This window comes from Neofelis nebulosa, chromosome 14, assembly GCF_028018385.1.
Source record: "Neofelis nebulosa isolate mNeoNeb1 chromosome 14, mNeoNeb1.pri, whole genome shotgun sequence".
In the NCBI taxonomy this organism is placed as follows: domain Eukaryota; kingdom Metazoa; phylum Chordata; class Mammalia; order Carnivora; family Felidae; genus Neofelis; species Neofelis nebulosa.
Genome location: NC_080795.1, coordinates 73,707,869 through 73,727,141, shown reverse-complemented (window position 1 = coordinate 73,727,141; position 19,273 = coordinate 73,707,869). Strand labels below are relative to the sequence as shown.

Below are 19,273 nucleotides of genomic sequence, written 5' to 3'. Positions count from 1 at the left end.
ACGTCTCAGTCCCCATGTATATAAATGCTCATAATGATAATAGCACCTGCTGCACGGGTAACATAACCCAGATGTATGTGCGCGCATGCGTATGCACGTGTGTGTGCAAAGAGCTCTATTGGAAACATCACCGCCAGGAATCCTCCAGAGACACCACAATGGCAGACTCCCCTCTCTTAACCTTCCCCCACGCTCTCACCTTGACCTCCCCCGCCTGCCGCAGCTGCTGCTTCCAGCATCGCAGGTGCTACGAGGAAGCCGCGGAGATGGACTGTCTCCAGGACCCTGCCAAGCTCAGCACAGATGTCAACTGCGTCAGCAAGACGATCACGTGTGGTGAGCATCCCCTGGTGTCTCGGGGAGCCGGGCTGAGAAACGACAGCTCGGGAGTCCCAGGCCCAGGGCTCCCAGGGTCCCCCCTGATCATCACTGCCACGGACAACATCATCGCCTCTGCTCCGAGCCCCTCGAGGGCTGGATCTATGGCATCCGTACCTCGCATGGAGTCGAGGCACCATAAATGCTTCTTGACATGAAAGAATAGCCCATCCGCAGGTTGTGTGATTTATGATTTTATACTGTAGCCACCCTGGGAGCTTGGGAAAGCAGATGGCTTGCAGCTCCCACACTGTGTGATGTTGGAACAGTCACTCAACAAGTCAGAACCTCTGCCCGGGGAGGAGAAAACCCCGTGCAGAGATCTGTTTTGAGAATTAAGTTAAACAATGGTTCAAGGTAAAACAGTGGTACCTTTGTTAAACGTGAACAGTGCTCCCGTGTGAAACAGATACCACGGTGACTGGCCTATGTTGAGAAGTCAGCAGTGGAAGCATAAGAGAGGCAGTGATGGACGGATGAGGTTTGTGGTTGCTGCTGAGTCGGTTCAAATCTCAGCTCGCCACCCTGCTCACCATGTCACTCCAGGGATTGTATTTCACGTCCCTAGATGATCCCGGCAGAAGAATTAGAAGAGGCAAAGGCATGGGGGGGAGCACGGCACCTTGGGGGCACGGTACATTGGAGCCGTTCTTTACGGGCACCTATCATGTGCCAAAGGCTTTATACCCAGGAGATGCGATTGTCCTAACAATCTTATGAGATGGACTCATTATTCCCTGTTTTCAAATAAGGGCAGGAAAGCTCAGAGAAATCAAACAACTTGCCCAAAGTCACATAAGCGGCTAAGTAGCAGAGTCAGGGTTTGAACCCGGGTTCCACTGACCCCAAAGTCCAGCTAGCAAGGACTGGCTGAAGTGTGGCGCGTCGGGAAAGGAGTGAGGAGGGGCACGAGCCTAAATCCCTGCACAGTGAGCACGGAAAACACCGTCCATCCATCCATCCATCCATCCATTCATTCATTCGTTCAGCAGGTGCATACTGAGCACCTACCTACACTGGGAGCACCTACCTACACTGGGAGCACCTACCTACACTGGGAGCAATCTAGGTCCTGGGGATATCCTGACCTTCTCAAATCTCCTCATGGCTGCCAGGCACTGTAAAAATACCAGAACCAAGTGCTAGAGTGTGTTAGCGACGGGAGCCGTGGAGGGAGATAAAGCAGGGGAAGGCACAGGGAGGGCTGGGTGGGGGAAGGCCCCCTGAGAAGATGCCCGCGGAGCCAAGACTGAGGCACAGCGGGAAGCAAGCTGGCGGCCGTCCCGGAGGTGGGCACCGCCATGCCAGCGGCTTGTGGGTGTGCCTCGATGTACGCGGTGCCCCCCGTGCTTGGGAGACAGGCCAGACAGTCAGAAAGGGGGTGAGGAAGCAGGAAGGTGATGAGCTCCGAGCGCAGCTTTTACGTCCCTTGGGAAGTTGTCGGAAGGTTCTAAACCCCCGGAAAGACACGGTTTGCCCTGAGTCTCGAAAGGCTTGTCCTCAATGAGCGTGGACAGGGCAGTAGGTTTGGGGTCGGGGGCGGGGGGAGGTCACTGACAGAGCCCAGGCACGAGCAGATGGGGGCTTGGCCCAGGGAGGGGTGTGGAGGTGGGGGTATGTGGTCACACTGTAAACAGGTCGAAAGTAGAGGCCCGACGGTCGGGGGTGAGCGTGAGAGGAGGGGGCACAGAACCCAGGTTGGGCCTGCGCAGCCGAAGCTCACGGAGCCAACACGGTGAGAGCAGGACGCCCACAGGGGGAGCGGGACCCTGGCAGGCAGATCGGGGTCAGGGTGGAAGGTCGCATTAGCTCTTGGGATTCCCAGTGACAGCCTCCCACCTGCTCTGCCCTTGCTCCGTGCACAGAGTCCGGGGACCCTTGCGAGCACCTGCTGTGTACCTGCGACAAGGTTGCCATAGAGTGCTTGGCTCAGTCCAGCATCAACTCTTCCCTGAACCTTCTGGACACTTCCTTCTGTCTGGCTCAGCCTCCAGGTGGGAAGAACCGGGCCCCGCGTCGGTGGTGGGGCCTGACAAGCTGGGGCGGGAGCCGGCACGGGAGCCTTAGTTGCCGCGTGTCTTCAGATGCGAGTCCGGCCCCTTCTGACAGTCCCCCAATCCGCTGCCCTGAACAGGCTTCCCAATGTGTTTCTTTGCAGAGACGCCCAGCACAAGAGAGCGGACCACGCTTCCGCCCAGAGGTAAGGCCTCCTAGGGAGGCTGCTCCTCGGCCCACAGGGGCCAGGCTAGAGCTGGAACTAGGAGATACCCCCCCCACCCCCCCGCCGGGCCTGCCTGAGTGACCCGTGGCACTGGAGATGTCCCCCCTCTACCTTCCCCTGCCCAGGAGACAGCATGACTGCTGAGAAACCCAGTTCAAACATCCAACAGCAAACGGCCCTCATGCAAACATCGTTCTTTGCCACGTGGACAGGGGTGCATTTAATCCAGTTAAGGTGTAGACCCCGGGTGCTTTCTCTCTTGCTCTAGAGTCAGGGCCCTGGTGTACAATGAGGGCAGGACAGGGTCCAGTGCTCTGTCGGGGAAAAGGCTCCTCGTGGCTGGGTGAGCTCCTGGCCGTGGAGGCCTCCAAAGAGCAGACAGGCTTCCTCCCTCCTCTGCCTTCCAGAACTTACCGCAGAAAGGGCAGTCTGGGCCCAGACAGGGGCTCCTTGCAGGGGAGGCTATTTTTTGTCCCTCCTCTTAAGACAGGCCGCCTACTGAAGCCAGCAAGTATTCATTCCTACTCTAAAACATGCGTCTCACGGGAAAAGCGAGGGTTCGGCTCACGCCGGGCGTTCCTCGTTCACCAAAGATCGCACGGCCTCTCCGTCCCGACGCCACGGGTGCCCGGGGATGGGAATTTTGAGGTGCGCTTTGGCAGAGCGCCCCTCCTTTCCTGGGGCTGGGGTCTCCCTCCCAGCCCCGCGGCGTTTGTCAAAGAAGCTGAGGTCAGCGCGCCCGCGCGTGTGAGCGTGCACGTGCGTGTGAGCGTGCACGTGCGCAGGAGTGTGCTGGCGTAGGCGTGCGCACATGCGCGGCTATGGGTGTGTGTGTGTGTGTGTGTGTGTGTGTGTGTCCTATTTCGATGTATCTTCTGAGTCTGGTTCTCTTTCGTCTGTGCCGTCTGCCTCCCTTTTTTTTTTTTTTTTTTTGTAACGTTTATTTATTTTTGAGACAGAGAGAGACAGAGCATGAACAGGGGAGGGTCAGAGAGAGGGAGACACAGAATCCAAAACAGGCTCCAGGCTCTGAGCCGTCAGCACAGAGCCCGACGCGGGGCTTGAACTCACGGACTGTGAGATCATGACCCGAGCCGAAGTCAGCCGCTTAACCGACCGAGCCACCCAGGCGCCCCCCGTCTGCCTCCCTTTTGAACGGAGGTCTTTCTAAGTCGGGATATCACAGTTCACAAACCTTCGAGGTCTGCAGGCCTTTCACTGCCACACCCTGGGTCTGCTAGGGTCACCTTCCCCGGCCAGAACCCAGCAGGGGCTGCAGTCCCTCCCTCCTGTGCTGGGGCCCCGTAAGCATCCCTTGTCCCAGGAGGTGTAGGGGAGACAGGGAAACCCTGAGACAGAACGAAAGCCCTTGTCTGGCAACAGCTCTCGCGGCCCCCTCCCGTCTCGGGCCAGCAGTCCCAGCCTGTCCTCTGAGACCCGTGGCACTTGGTCTAGGCACAGTGTTCCATCAGTCGTTGCTTCGGGGCTTTCTGTTTCAGTGGTTCCTGTGGACCCCGCAGACACCAGTGCGATGGCCGTTTCGGGAGAAGGTGAGCACAAGGGGGCCAGCATGTAGCCCAAATACCCACGCTGTGGTTGTGCCATCTGCCCGCCTGCTGGGACTACTTCCCCTAAAATGCCCCCTGCCCGGGATTGCATTGAGACTGCTCAAGAACATTCCAGAGCCACTCAGTTCCTCCCGACCCCCGCATCTCTTCTCTCTTCACTCTGCTTTCTCCCACACCCCTCTTCCCACCTCGGTAGAATTGTCAGATGCAGGACAGTCACCCTCGGTCACCTGAGGCTGAATTTCAGATGCGCCACAAATACTGTTTTAGTATAAGTATGTCGCAGAATTTGCATGGGATATACTCATACCGAAGAGTGATCTGTCACTCGCGTGAAATCTGAATTTAACTGGGCATCCTGTATTTTTTATTTGCCACACTTGGCAATTCTATGCCTCAGGGGGATCACCCTGCACCGCCACTTTCCCAGAAGTTTGAGCCTTTCTCTCCTCCACGGCTGCTGCCGTGAGAAAAGACGCACGAGCTCACTGTGCAGCTGATCCCCGGCTGCCCTCCATGTCCAAGGGCATCTCATCCCCAACAGCTCTCGGGCAGCCCGTGCCTTGGACTCCAGGTCTAGGAGAAGAGGAAATGGCACCCGAACCCAGCCAAAGCTTCACCATGTGCCCCACCCACATGGCAACCATTCCCCGCATGACCGACAGTGGCCACTTCCATCAGGAACCGAGGCTATGCCTCAGGCTTCGCTGCCCATGAGACAATCTTCGAATCACCCTCAGTTGGCACATTTTCCACTTTCTGCAGCCTGAGCCATCATCACCCTGGGCACGGTGCAGAGAAAACACGCTTCGTAAGGAACCTAGAGTCTAACTGGCGAAAGAGAGTTCGTGCACTCACACGCCGGTCCCCCAGCACTTACACACACACTCCCATGACCTAGCAGTGCCCACAAATGCCCTCCAGGAAAGGAGGGAGCCTGAATGCAGGAAGAAGCTTCAGTCACAAGGGAAAAAGACAAAGGGCCCGTGACTGTTCTCACCATCGTGTCATGCGACAACCATGCTTTGGAGTCCAGCAGCTTTGGGATGGACTCCTGGCTCTCCCATTTTTCAGCTGTAGGACTCTGAAAGCATGGTTTGCCCTCTCTAATCTTCCATTTCACTTCAGAGAGCCGCGACTGGCCTTTTTTTTTTTTTTTTTTTTTTTTTTTTTTTTTTTTCTGTAAAGGGCCAGATAGTAAATATTTTAGGCTTTGTGGGCCATATGGTCTCTGTCACAATGACCCAACTCGGTCATTTGGACTGGAACCATAACATCGGTACCTGGATGGGTGTGAACGTGTTCCGCTAAAACGTTATTTGCAAAAACAGGCCGAGGGCTGAGCCAGGGTTTACCAGCCCCTGGAAAGGGATGGTTACACCAGTCCTCCGGGGTGACAGGGGATTAAATGAGAGAGAGCATGGGAGGATTCTGGGCCAGCGTCTTCTTCGGAAGTCTGGTGCGGCTGTGAAAAAAGCAATGCGGGACACCGGACAATTTGCTTCAAATATTAAATCTCATTTAACGCTCACACAACCCGATGAAATCATCAACTCCACACAGAGATGGTAAAGTGAGCTGGAGAGAGAAATTGTCTAAGACATGGAGCTGGGTGGCGGACTGGGGTTCGAGGCCTGTATGGCGTTCCGTCCTTACCGCTAGACTGCACCCCCCCTTCGGGTGCCTTCCCCCGTGGACCTGCTCCAGCAAGGGGACATAGTGTCTCGTTCTCCCAAAGGGGCCATTGGCTGGTCTCTTTGCCTACAAACAGGCCTGGTGCTAATGTGGCCCCTTGTGCACTTAATGGAGACCAGCGTGTCCATGTTCCTGATCAGACTGCCAAGGGCTTCCTCTCCTCAGCCCCCCAGTCCCTCGGCCCCCAAAGCTGTTTTGTTTGCAGGCGACCCCTGCCTGGCTTACGTGCTGAGCTGGGCGGGTAATTGAAGTTGAGTGGTTTCTTTCCACAGTGGCTCCTGAGACCAGAGCCGACCCGCTGACCACGCCCTCCAGGACAAGTAAGCAGAGAAGACTCCGCAGGAGGGGACAGCACGGGATCCGGTGGCGACATGCCATCTAAATATACATGCTCAGTTCTGATGACGGCTCTTTGACGGGCCCCAGAAGACACATTAGTATACCCACTTTTCAGATGATGTAGGAAACTGGGGCTCCGGGAGGTTAAAAGTTACAGGTGGTTCAGCACCAGACTCGCTGGACTGGTCTCTAGCCCAGTCTCAGGTTGTAAGACTTGTCCCGTCTTGTGTCGTTCCGTCTTGTTCCGTCTTGTTCCGTGTCGTGGTGACTCACGGAGAACAGCCTCGTCCCTAAAAACATCTAGGCCAATGTGTCCTCGGAAGAAGTAATCTAATCATTTACTTTGCTTGTGGTGATGAATAACCATGGACTCTTTATTAATAAGCATATATCTCTCATAATAACCATTGACTAATTACTAAGAATGAATAAACAGATTCCTTGGGTAATAGGCAGCGACATCACGGAGGACTTCAATGTGTCGGCCCGTTCCTAAGCCCCTACGCCCATCCTCTGGGTTCATCCCCCTGGCCCTAGGAGGCCCCATTTGACAGGTAAAGGAGGCGCTCTGAGGGGCAGTCGTTTGCCTGGGGTAGGACAGCGTAGTATTCCGTTCGTTCTGAACCTGCGAATTTTACTTTGAAGAGAACCATCTTCCTGGCTTAGAACCTCGGAGGTTCTGTGTCCACAGCAGTAGACTCATGAGCCCGATCTCGACGTATCACCATGGCAATCTTGACCTTTGACACACTGAATTTAAGGCAGTTTCCTTCCTTCCCCCATGGTGCTGGGAGTTACCACCACTGGCTCTCTGTAGTACGGCCAGAAGTGCAACAGCCCCCTAGCTCAGTGGTTAGGACAGCCACCTCTGGCCAAGTGGCCCGGGGAAACTGCATTCTGTGACTTCCTAGCTCCATGACCAACAGTAAGTGACCTGTCTTCTCTGTGTGCCCCGTTCTCATCTCTGAGTGAGGGTGAGCACAGTACTAATTTGTGGGGTTGTTGTTTAGGACGAGCAAAGCACTGAATCCTGTGTCTGGGTTGTAGTAGGTCTTAGTCTGTTCCTGCTGCTACAACAAAATGTCAGTAGCCTGTGAACAACGCAATTTATGTCTCATGGCTCTAGAGGCTGGAAGTCCAAGCTCAAGACACCAGCATGGTCAAGTTCAGGGATGCCTGCTTCCTAGACAGCCACCTTCTTGCTGTGTTCCCACATGGTGGAAGGAGCCAGGGAGCTCTGTGGGGTCTCTTTCGTAAGGGCACGAATCCCATTCATGAAGGCTCCACCCTCCTGACCCAATCGCCTCTCAAAGTCCCCAAGATCATCCCGCTGGGAATCAGGTTTCAACACATGAGTTTGGGGGAAGCACAAGCACCCAGTCTATAGCGTAGTAGGAGCCTAATCGCAGTTAAACAACAACCATCTCATTTCGCAGGGAACCGGGGCTCAGCCGTCTCCCGGAAGCCACATAGCAGGCAACTAGAGCCCTTCTGCTGCCTTGTTCTTCTTCGTTCAAAAATACGTGGTTAAAAAAAGGTTTTTGTTGGTTGAAACTCTGGAGAAGTCTGCTTTCCTCAAGTAGCTCAAAGATGCACCTGCTTCGAGACCTGCAGGTCGCGGCTGCTTTTGCTAGCAAGCCCGTGTCTGGGGAGGGCAGTCTCTTTGGCTTAGCAGCGACCCAGCCATCACCACCAGCTCCTGGGAGGTAACCAGGGGCAGAGCAACGAGCACATTGCCTCCTGTGCCCCTGGGATGGCAACTGGTTCTGGAAGCCAGGGTGGGACAGACGGGAGTCAACACTGATCCTATCTCTCTTTTTTTGTGGGCAGGCGCGGGCCAAGGCCAGCAAGGCGCAGAAGCCGCTCGGACCATACCCGCTCCGGGTAAGCACACCGGGTCCTCCCGCCTGCATATAACCATCATCCCTATACGTTTATGAGATCTGGTGTCTTCTAAAACATGGAAGAACCATGGAAACCAATTCCCTTTTACACCCTCTCCCAAGAGCAGACAAAGGAAGTTAAAAGGTAGGTCCATTTCGAAAGAAAGGGAAGAAAAGGTAGAAAGGGAAGCCTACCTGATAAAGAGATGCTTTTAGAAAAATATAGAAAACTGTGTATTGTTTTCTATTTAAATCACCTGTAATTTCACATTATACAGACAGCCACTTTCAACAGCTGGAGGCATTTCCCTCTACTGTCTCCCCAGCGGCAGGGCAGCTCTATGACCTTAATTAACATGAATTAACGTGAACCAAGATCGCTTGGTGCCACGGCTTTGCAAGTCTGAGCTGTTATCACTTAAAACATGAGGTGACGGGGCGCCTGGGTGGCTCAGTCGGTTAAGCATCCAACTTTGGCTCAGGTCATGATCTCACGGAGGTTCGTGGGTTCGAGCCCCGCGTCGGGCTCTGTGCTGACAGCTCAGAGCCTGGAGCCTGCTTCGGATTCTGTGTCTCCCTCTCTCTCTGCCCCTCTCCTGCTCATGCTCTGTCTCTCTCTGTCTCAAAAATAAATAAACATTTAAAAAAATCTTTTTAATGAGGTGATACTCCCCTGATATTAAATATGTTCCTATAACATGATTTTGAGTGGCTGTACCACAGTTTCTGGTACGGAAGACCATAAGTGTATTTAGCCAATTATCTCTAACATCTGTTATTGTGAATAATAGATTTAGGCTTTAAACCCACTACTTTGGATTCATTTGTCACCACAAATGCCGAGAAGCTGAATTACTGAGGGCGTGATCCTTGTAGGGATCACCCCATGTTGCCAAATTGCCCTGGAGAAAAACTGGCCCTCATCTGTGGATCCCATGACTAATACCGTGTACTATTATTTAAAAGCAAGCAAACAAAAAACCTCTATTGTTTTAATAGAAAAAAAAGACCCACGGTAGCTCATTTTTCCTCCTTCTCCCCTCCGAGGAAAATTGAAAGGAGTGGTTTTTGTACCCAAGAGTGGCTGGCCTCTCACTCCGGGAACTTTGGACCAGGCCTGGACAGAATTCTCAAATCTTTTTTTTTTGTTTTAAGTTTATTTATTTTGAAAGAGAGAGAGTGCAAGAGGGGAAGGGGCAGAGAGAATCCCAAGCAGAGCTCTACGTGGGGCTTGAACCCATGAATTATGAGATCATGACCTGAGCCAGGATCGAGTCAGACACTTGACCAACTGAGCCGCCCAGGTGCCTCCAGAATTCCCAAATCTTAACCGAATTTATGGAGGTGGGTCCCCAGTGTCAGAGCTGAGGGCATTGAGACTTGCACCGACTTTGCCCTCAGGTGCACAGTGACCTTCTCAGCCTGGGAGTTGGGGAGCGAGAGGCATTTGGGGTGGCCATTCAGGCAGGGTGAGGGATGCCACAGGCCCTCCTCTAAGGGGATGAGGTGGGGGTCTCATGTTTGATTAGCACCAATGATCCAGAAAGCTCTTCCTCAGAGGGGGAGGGCTTCTAGCAGGACGCTCAGACTCAGCAGAGAGACAAACGGGCTTCTGGGGCTCCATCTGCCGATAGAGTTTTCCGCCTGGAGAGCCTCCAACCCCAGACCAGATGTGTCATCACCCTCCCTGAGCGATTCTAACGGCTGCTGTAGACCGTTGCCTCCTTGCTAGGCATTCGGCTAGAAGGATTATTCACACACAAAACAGGTATCATTGGGGCGCCTGGGTGGCCCTGGGTCCGACTCTCAGTTTCAGCTCAGGTTATGCTCCCGCAGTTTGTGAGATCGAGCCCTGCATCAGGCTCTACATTGACAGCTTAGAGCCTGCTTGGGATTCTCTCTCTCTCTCTCTCTCTCTGTCTCTCTCTACCCTTCCCTTACTTGCATGCACTCTCTCTCTTTCAAAATAAATAAACATTTAACACAGGTATTATTAACATAGTTTTATGTTAATTAAGATTGAGAATTATTTTGATTTAAGATTGAGAATTAAATTATGGAAATTAAGATTGAGAGAGGCTAGGGACGCCTGGGTGGCTCAGTCAGGTTAGCATCCAACTTCGGCTCAGGTCATGATCTCATGGTTTGTGGGATTGAGCCCTGTGTTGAGCTCTGCACTGAGTGGGATTCTCTCTGTCTCTGTCTCTCTCTCTCTGTCTCTCTCCCTCTGCCCCTCCCCACCCCCCACCAAATGGATAAATAAACTTAAAATAGTGGCAAGACAAATTTTATTCAGGTTTCTGCAGCAGGGAGGGGAGACTCCAGGGTCCCTGAGCTTGGCTAGGATCTGGGTGGAGGTGAGAGGGCCTTTGAGAGGGCGAATGGGAGGGCGGACAGCTATTGGGAGCTCCAGCAGAATCAGGGAAGCAAAAAAATTCCAAAATGGGGGGAGGGGGCTGTTTTCTGAAAACGTAGGCAAAGGCGAGTGTTGGGTCAGTGAGCGTCTCAAGCTGTTAAGTTCTCTTGGCTGCCCTGAGCTTTCTCAGGCAGGAAGTCAAGGGGAAGTGGGAGGCTGGGTCATCCTGGGGACACCAGGCTGGGGTTGGTGAGCGTCTCCTTAGTGTGGGGGCCGGGCATGGATGGAAGAGTTTGTGCCGTGAATTTGAAGTTCTCATAGGTCAAGGTCGAGGCCTGGCCGAGAAGAAGGCCCAGAGGAGGCCGGCTAGAGGCTGGTCAAGGAGAGAATCTGTCAGCTCCCAGCAGTTTGGAACACGATGGAAAGAAACCCGCTCGTGGGTTTCTGTTTATGGGATTGGAGAGGGGGGCACGATGTTAGACGGAGGTTACAACAGGGCTACTAAGGCTGTGTGCCCAACCCCCAGGGAACGGAGTGCTGAGCAAGGACACAGAAGCCCAGGGATATGAAGCAAACCAACATGGAGGATCTGGGCAAAGACTGCAAGTCAGGGGGCCCTTGAGATGCCCCAGCCTCACCCAGCGCTCTGGGTCCACAGATGGTGGGGGGCGGAGCCCACGAGGCTCCCTCTGTCTGGACCAGACTGGGTTGGAGACATCCCTACCTCTGGCCAAAAGAATAGATGGGGCAGACACAGAGCAAAGGGGGATCTGGACGGTGCTAGGGAGCCTGGGGGTGGGGGGATGGGCAGGGCCAGACCCCTGGCCGCCTCACGGCCACGGCAAGGACCTGGCACCTAACTCTGAGTGTGGCGAGAAGCTGCTCCCGTATTCCGAGGAGTCTGAGGCGGGGTCCTGCTCGCCAACACTGCTGAGGACCAGGAGCTGGCTTCAGGATCCACTGTGCTTGTTACCCCTTCATTTGTTGTTGTTTTTTAATTTTTTTTAAACGTTTATTTTTGGGAGACAGAGAGTCAGCAGGGGAGGGGCAGAGAGGGAGGGAGACACAGAATCCGAAGCAGGCTCCAGGCTCGGGGCTGTGTCAGCACAGAGCCCGACGCGGGGCTCGAACTCACGGACCGTGAGATCATGACCTGAGCTAAAGACGGACGCTTACCCGACTGAGCCCCCCGGGCGCCCCACTCCTTCACTTGTGAACACCATGCCAGGCCCCCCCAGCTTGGCAGGTGCATGGCAGTTAACACAACACACACAGGCCTGGCAGGCTGTGACAGTCCTCGTTGTGAGAGGTCATCCACGTGGCATGGGCTCCTGTCCGCTTCGAGGTTATCGCGGGGCATTTGGAAATTCCCACGCAACATCCGCGGATCCCCAAGACTCAGCCCTGACGTCTGCAAACCCAGATCGAGGACATTACCCGAACACTTTGTTCTCCTGAAACGCCTGTCTGCATTTGGCCTTGATCGTGTGTCCACCTGGAAATGTCTTCTTGGGCCACCTTTTGAACATGAGCCGTCACGCTGTGCGTTTTCAGGATCTGCAGAGATGGCTGCCTCGGCACCCGGTGTAACCATCGTCCCCGCTGGCTTGAAGTCTCTGGGCTTTGCTGCGTCATCCATCAAAAGTGGCCCAGGGGAGACAACTGGAAAAGGTAGGCAGGAGCAGGCAGAGAAGCACGTGTCCTCTCTCGGCCTTGAGATCCTCCGCGTGGGTCGGGAGCAAAGCCCTTCGGGCCACGGTATCACACTGTGACCTCCTGTCGGTGCTACCTCAAGGGGCTGCTCCTTGCCAGGTGAGCTCGGGAGATACAGACGGGCCCGGACCTGCCTGTGGCCACTCAGCTGCTGAGCTGGGGAAAGGGGCCCGCTGGTCTCGTGCTCCCACCCCTCACGCTGGCCCCCGGGGGAAGAACGTGGGTGGCACTACCCACGGTTGTTGGAAAGAAAGAAACACCGGGGCGTTCCTAACCGTCCCTTTCTCTCCCCTCCTCCCAGCAGGGCAGTGGAGAGAGCTGCATTTGAGAGGGAGACCAGGCCGGGAGCCCTTCGCAAGGCCCCTGGTTCCTCGGATCCCCCCCCCCCCCCGCCCCCGACCATGTGGTCGCGGGGTTTGCACGGTGGACCGTAGCCTAAGTTGGCCAAAGCTACAGGCAGGGGAGGCAGGGAATGGGGTGGGGAGGAGGGTGCAGGAGGAGGGCAGAGGCGGAGGCAGAGAAAGAAAATCCAGGCCCCTGAAGGGAGAGCCCTGGTGGAAGGCGGGGGTTCCTGGTGGGGTCAGGAAGCCTGGGGGGCCGGCCAGGACGCCCCCAGGACGCTGGGCCCCTGCCAGGGCCTCAGGTGGACACAGTCCCTCCACTCCGTAATCAGATGTGGCCGAAAAGCACCTGGAGTCCTGACCAGCCCCCTTACCCCTCAGGGGGATTTGACCAGGAGCCTGGGCGAGGGCCGCAGAAGCCTGGAGGGAAAGGCTTGTTCTCTGAAACACAACTCGTGCCACACAGCAGACAGGGCGGTGGAGGGGGCATGGGGGGGGTGTACTGGCGGTGGCGATTTTCCCAGGAAACGCGGGAGGCGAGGACACAGAGTTTCCCCGGACCCTCAGTACCCACGTGAATCACCGTGAATGCCGTCCCAGTGTTCCCTGCTCTCCTGACAGTCCTGCGTCTCGTCAGCCTGTGACAGGGTCACCTTCCTGCACCTGGGAAGCAGGAACATCACGCGGGCGATGCCTCAGCTGGGAGAGATGCTCTTTTGTCTGACGTCCCGATGCCCAGAGGAATTTGAAGCTTACGGCTGCTACTGTGGGCAAGAAGGACAAGGCGAGCCGAGGGATGCCCTGGACAGGTAGGGACGAGGGAGGGTGGTGGGACAGCGGTCACTGAGAGGGCCCGCTGGCCGCGGCTTCACAGAGAAGCACTAGCCCACTCAGGACGGCTTGCTGCCATCATGGGCCCAGTTTCCTGATGAGCAGTTGAGGCTCAGCCTTGACTAAGGCCGTTCAGCTACGAAGGGGCAGACCTACACGGGTCCAGACCTTTCCAGGTGGGGAGTCTAGAGCTCTTTTAGCTCTGCCCCAGGTACTGCCCTGCTGCCCTAAGAGGGTCCATCTGCCTATTTTGCAACGACCCCAAATCTGCCTATTTTGCAACGACCAACACGTCACATTGGCAGCCCACCCCACCCCCCCCGCCCCCGGCTCAGGGTGCCCTGCAGGTGGCCACAGTGAAATTCAGCTTCTCAATAACTTTGAAGTCTAACCGCTACGTTTTATAGCTGCCACTCCTGGAAGAATTTTCAGCGACCTCGTGCATTGATGAGTACGTCCATTCCCTCGCGTATGCACTCAGCCCGCATTTCTTGAGCTTTTGCTCGGTGCCAGGCACCATGGTAGGTGTGGGAGACACACAAATGGTTACACCCGAACCAAGCAGATCGAAACACGCGGCCAGTGCCGTTACAGCAAATAGTGCTGCACCGGGCACGAGATGGGCAATGCAACAAAAAGACCAGCACCGAGATAAATGCCACGGAGGAGACGGAGGAAACGGGGCAGGAGCCGACCTAGACAGGAGTTGCAGGAATATTCTGAGGGCAGAGTTGATACGGCGTTAACGACTGCACATGAGGACCGCCCAGGCCCACGGCCGGCCAGTGGAGAGCTCGGCGCTCAAGAGGCGTGGGGCCCCTTGGGATGGGGGGCCACCGAAGGGAAATCGACAGCCACAGACCATCCTGGAAGCAGGGATGGCAGGCACATGGGGCATGTCACCTGTAGGTGCGATGGTGTCTGGGCGCCCGTGTCACTCACCTCCACGGGCCCTTCTGCCCTCACCCCGTCATCGAGCTCCGCTGCAGGGAATCTCGTGGGGAGGAAGCGAGGGGCTCGGCTGCAGAGGCCACCTTCCGAACTTCCTTCCCACCGGGTGACACGGAAGATGTGTTTATTCCAGCAGAGTGTATAACAATCATACATTGTCTACACTCGGAAGTTCAACAGCTCGCCCTCCGCTCTCCAAGACAGAGAACAACGTAAATACTACTGTCCCTGAGGCCACAGCACTCAGGCAGATGGGGCAAGGGGTAGAAACCTAGGGTCCCATGGAAGGATAGAGGGATGCTTTTGGAGGCCTCCTGACCACCGGCCATATTGCACAAAAACATGAGGTACGACCAGGCATATTGACCAAGGAAGTCAATATGGCTTCCTTGACATTCACAGGGAAGGAATCAACACTGCCAGCCATAGTCTTGACCAAGGAAGAGGTTCTCAAATTGATACCATTTTCCGCAAGGGGGTCGTTTCAAAACCACGTATGCTTTACATTCTGGGCAACTGGGGTGACTTTTAAGGGCATTTTGATCATACGTGATTTCTGATTCATTCACTCACTGCCTTCAAATTTTAACAATTATTTTAGCTACCCACCACCCCCGACCCTGGGCAGGTGCACGCACCAGACAGTGGGGCTCAGCCGTAACAACAGCTGAGTGGGACCTCCAGCCACCAGCTAACGTGATGGGCACACTGGGGTTGCTGGCAACAGGCACAGCTGATACCTTGGCTGAGCACAAGCGTTACCAAAGGCTGTGACTGAGCCCTGCTCTGGCTGTGGTCTCCAACAGCACATGAGCATCATTTAAGGATGGGACGAGTTGCAAAGGGAGGATTTCGGGGGAGTGGCATCTCCTATGGGCTGGAGGTGTCACCAGATGCTTTCGGATGCCCGTGTGGCTAGAGGACACTGGCAACTGTGAGGCTTTATCAGGCTAAAAAGCAAAACACTGTTTCATTCATTCCCATACGGTTACCGAGGTCTTGCTCCGTGTGGGACACTTTTCTAGATGCTGTTTTTCATTTATGCTCTGCTCTCTTTCAAGGCTGGGGGCCAAGGGGGTGCCCTATGGATGTGGGATTAATTATTCTATTATGTAAAAGGTTGGAGGCAGTGGGGTCACTGCCATGTGGTTCCTTTGTGTAAACGAAAGACAGCACCCCTTCCTCAAGACTATTTCCATCTGTGGGCAAATTATTGTAATAAAAAAGAAAAGCTTTGCAGTCAACAGAGTTGTGATAAAAATACAAAAAAAAGAACATTTTTAATAATAAGATGCATACAGCGTGACTGACACGGTCTTGGATGTGGCATCTTTGTGCAGTGCACAACTTAAACAGCCACACGTGGTGGTCCTATGTGCGTTGGAAAGGCGGCCTTGGCTTCTCTCACTGCTGTAGGGATTGTGGGAGAAGCAGGCCTTGAAGGAGCGCCTTGGGCAGCTGGGTTGTCTTTGGTCTTAGGTGCTGTTTTTCCCACCACTGCTGCTTGGAGCAGGTGAGAAGGCTGGGCTGCCTGCTCGAGAGGCTTCCTCGGTCACCGGCGGAGTGCGTGGACGGTACAGCCAAGTGTAAGTGCCGCGGGCCCGTGCAGCGAGCCGTTCCCTTCGTTCATGTCAGCGTCACGTACGGCTCATGCCTACTGATGCTCCCCCCCCCCCCCCCATCACGTTTTCATCTAGAATGTGATTTAACACTCTTAACCGTGAGGCACAGTTAGGGCCCTATACTGACGAGGGCCCTGAAGTTCAAGAGGCTAAGTCACCAGCTGCCCGCAGAGCTGGCGAGGAGGGGACCGGGGATAACATCAACAGCCCGTGCATACGCAGTGCCTACCACGTACTGGCCTGAGCTCGCAGGGTGTGTTAACGGTTAATACGCCCAACTACCCTCTGAAGGGGCGCCGAGTCTCCCCTTTATGAGGCGGTGGCCAAGGCCAGGGTCACACAGGCAGAAACAAGTCAGTGGCAGGAGTGAGGCCCGGAAAACCATGTTGCCGAGGACCGAGGACCGAGGACCGAGGACAGAGTCCTCGTGCTCGAGTGCTCAAGGGTCTCGTGGCATTTTTCTTCTCTTCCTAAGAAGCAGAAATCTTTCCCCAAGTGAGACCCCCGGGGAACCCCAGAAAAAGGGAGAGCCCTGGCCGATGGGAGAGATGTGCCTATGGCCCCCTCCCCCCTCCCCCGGGAGCCTCGGCGGGGACGTCTGAGAACTGGCGTCCCTGTGAGCGAGCGTCACTCTCACGCGCCTCGAGCCCGCTTTTAGAACTGGCTTCATTTCCTCATCACACACATGATATCCACCCCCAACCCCACGCCATGCAACATTCGAGAAATCGGGTGGGGTTGCCAGACCTAGCACATAAAAATCCATGAGCTTGCATTTCAGATAAACAAATGATTGTTTAGTGTAAGCATGCCCTGAATGGACATAACTTATATGAACACATTTGTCTGAAATGCACATTTAACTGGGCATCCCGTATTTTGTCTGGCAACGTTAAAACAGATTGGACAACTACTTCCATTTGACGAAGGCAGAAAGTCTGGCCCAGAGAAGTAACGGTTCCTTCCAACAAATATTTCCCGAGTGCTAACTCGGCAAATGGGTATCAGGGATCGACTTACTTAGGTGCTTGAGCACGTGGGCTCTGCCAGCAAGGTCCTCTGTCCAGCAATCGGGGAAGGTGGAAACAGATGATTAATGCACAAGGTCATTAACACACAACGTGCTGGAAGGTAGAACCACAGTTAGGATTTGATGAGTGTCCACAGGAAAGACCCCCCCCCCCTTTACTGAGGGGCGTCAGGGAAGCTTTCTAGAGGAGCGGATGCCAAGGGGAGTCTTGACAAACGGGTAGGAGTTAACCAGGAGGAGAAAGCGAGAACATTCCCAGCAGGGAGATCACGTATGCTGGATGCCAGGAGGTAACAAGATGGCGGGTGGGGGGGACAGGGCCGAGGGCCAGACAGGCCGGCCATGTCCCTCCCTCACGTCCGCTACTCTGTTCTCGCCCTCAAAGGTGTGGGGCAGAGCCTGTGCGCGAAGCTGCTTTGTGCCTGTGACCGGACGGCGGCCGAGTGCATGGCCTCTGCCTTCTTTAACCGAAGCCTCAAGTCCTCGGACAAACGAGAGTGCCAGGGCCACAGGCCGTCCTGTGAGGACAGCTTGCACGGAGGGCCTGCGGCCTCCTCCCTCAGCTCCAGCTCTGAGGAGAACAGCGAGGAGGCCACGCCCCACGTGGAGGGCCTGAGAAGAAGCAGAAGGTCTCCGGGGAAGCCGCCGGGTGGTGTGGGGACCAGGCACCAACATGGCCCCAGACAGATCCCCAGAGGAAGTGACGAGCACACCCTGTAGTTTCCTCCCGTTAGGGCATCCTCTTCTCTGTCCTCAGCACAGGCTCAAGGGGAAGAGGGCCGGGGCGACCCTGGCACGGCAGTGTCAGCCCGCATGGGAATGTGCATTTAGAGGGGGCGGACGAGGGCTCTGTACTTCCTTCAGCCCACCTTGGCATCTCAATAAATACTCCCATCAGTGTTGGTTCTGGTTTGGTTTTCATGACATGTTGTAGATACCGGTGCATGGGTAGATGTCAAAGGTAAGAAGACAGAGCCACGGGGCAGACAATTATTATTATCTCCACTCTATGATAACTGAAGATGACTTTTCCTTCTATTAAAAACAAAGGAGCGTATTTAATCGATCTTATGACCTACGGGACACCAATGACCCGCCGGGGATGTCTACGAAGAACTGAGATAACACAGCTTCCGGTAGGAGCCCTGAAAACATACTTGCCGTTCTAGTTGTTACGAGTGGCCATGTGTCATGGGCCGTGGCCACCACCAGGAAGGATCACTGCTCACGCTTGTCTCAGGTCCTGGACTTTTTGTCTGTTTGTTTTTAAAGGGTTTATCCCAGTGGCTGGAAGTTTTGGGGGTTTAAATGCCCATGCTGACAGAGGCAAATCAGTATCACGGTAGCTGTAAAATTTCTGAAACGCTAGCCATCCTTCCATCCACCCGCTCACCTGACCGGGTACCAGGCAGAAGGCAGTGTATTACCAGAATCCCCCACAATATTTGGTAGGAACACAAACTCCTTGGTTCACATCACATCCTAGGTTCCCAATCCCCCACCAACCACATGTCTGGTAGGGAGATAAGAGTCCCTGTCTGCTCCTCGGGACCCGCTAGAGTTCAGTGCTGCTGACCTTCTCACGGCAGACAAATATTCTGAAGTTGGGAGGCCAGGGTAAGAAATTGAAAGGTTGTGGCGTGAAGCCAACAGCGGACATCCTTCCCTGCCTTCCAAGGCAATCACGTGAGGACACCTTTTGATGAATCCAACACACCGGCACCTTTTCAACCAGGTGACTTTAGCTAGCAGCCAAAGTTCGGGTTCTCCCAAACTAAACTTTGGGTTCTCAAAGCGAACCCTCTGACAAGAACTTGAGAGCAAGTTCCGTTGGGAAGTGAGGGAGAGCCTGACCGGAGACCAAAGAAACAGGACAGGAAAGATAATGAAAGGTGCCTTAGCAAACCAGGTACAGCTGGAAGGAGAATACATGCACGGAGAGAGGAGCGAGATCAGGACGTCAGCTTCTAGCAGATCAGCCAATACTCCTGGGGAGGGGGAGACTGCCCTCTGGCCTGCGGCACGTGGGAGCGAAGTGGGCTCCGGGGCCCAGAGAAAGCCTTCAGGCAAAGAAGTGCAGGTGCTAGCGGCTGGCATCGGCCAGCACGCATTCGATGGCAGAGGCAGGCCGGTCGCTGATGGCAGTTTCTCCAACGACTACGTTGCTGGCTTGTTCCTCCTTCCTTTAGCCCAAAGCGATTTACCAACTGTCTGCTCTCACTGGCAGTCGTGGTGCCAGCCTACCACTTGTATGGCGACCATCTGCCTTCACGTCTTCACCGGAGGCGGCTGGTCGTTGCTCAGGGAAAAGAAAAACTGACGTGACCCACCTCACTCTCGTAGTT

General features: G+C 54.9%; 1 protein-coding gene across 1 annotated transcript in view; it reads left to right on the top strand.

Annotated features, from left to right (window-relative positions):
* Nucleotides 1-18,169, top strand: part of OC90 (otoconin 90) — a 30,960-nt gene extending 12,791 nt beyond the window's left edge. The window contains exons 5-14 of the mRNA XM_058698966.1: nucleotides 224-336; nucleotides 2,244-2,372; nucleotides 2,537-2,578; nucleotides 4,099-4,149; nucleotides 6,135-6,182; nucleotides 8,032-8,085; nucleotides 11,995-12,111; nucleotides 13,132-13,303; nucleotides 15,756-15,862; nucleotides 17,314-18,169. Coding sequence (XP_058554949.1) covers nucleotides 224-336; nucleotides 2,244-2,372; nucleotides 2,537-2,578; nucleotides 4,099-4,149; nucleotides 6,135-6,182; nucleotides 8,032-8,085; nucleotides 11,995-12,111; nucleotides 13,132-13,303; nucleotides 15,756-15,862; nucleotides 17,314-17,648 — 1,168 coding nt within the window. The 3' untranslated portion in view covers nucleotides 17,649-18,169. The remainder of the gene's footprint in view (nucleotides 1-223; nucleotides 337-2,243; nucleotides 2,373-2,536; nucleotides 2,579-4,098; nucleotides 4,150-6,134; nucleotides 6,183-8,031; nucleotides 8,086-11,994; nucleotides 12,112-13,131; nucleotides 13,304-15,755; nucleotides 15,863-17,313) is intronic.
* The last annotated feature ends 1,104 nt before the right edge of the window (nucleotides 18,170-19,273 follow it).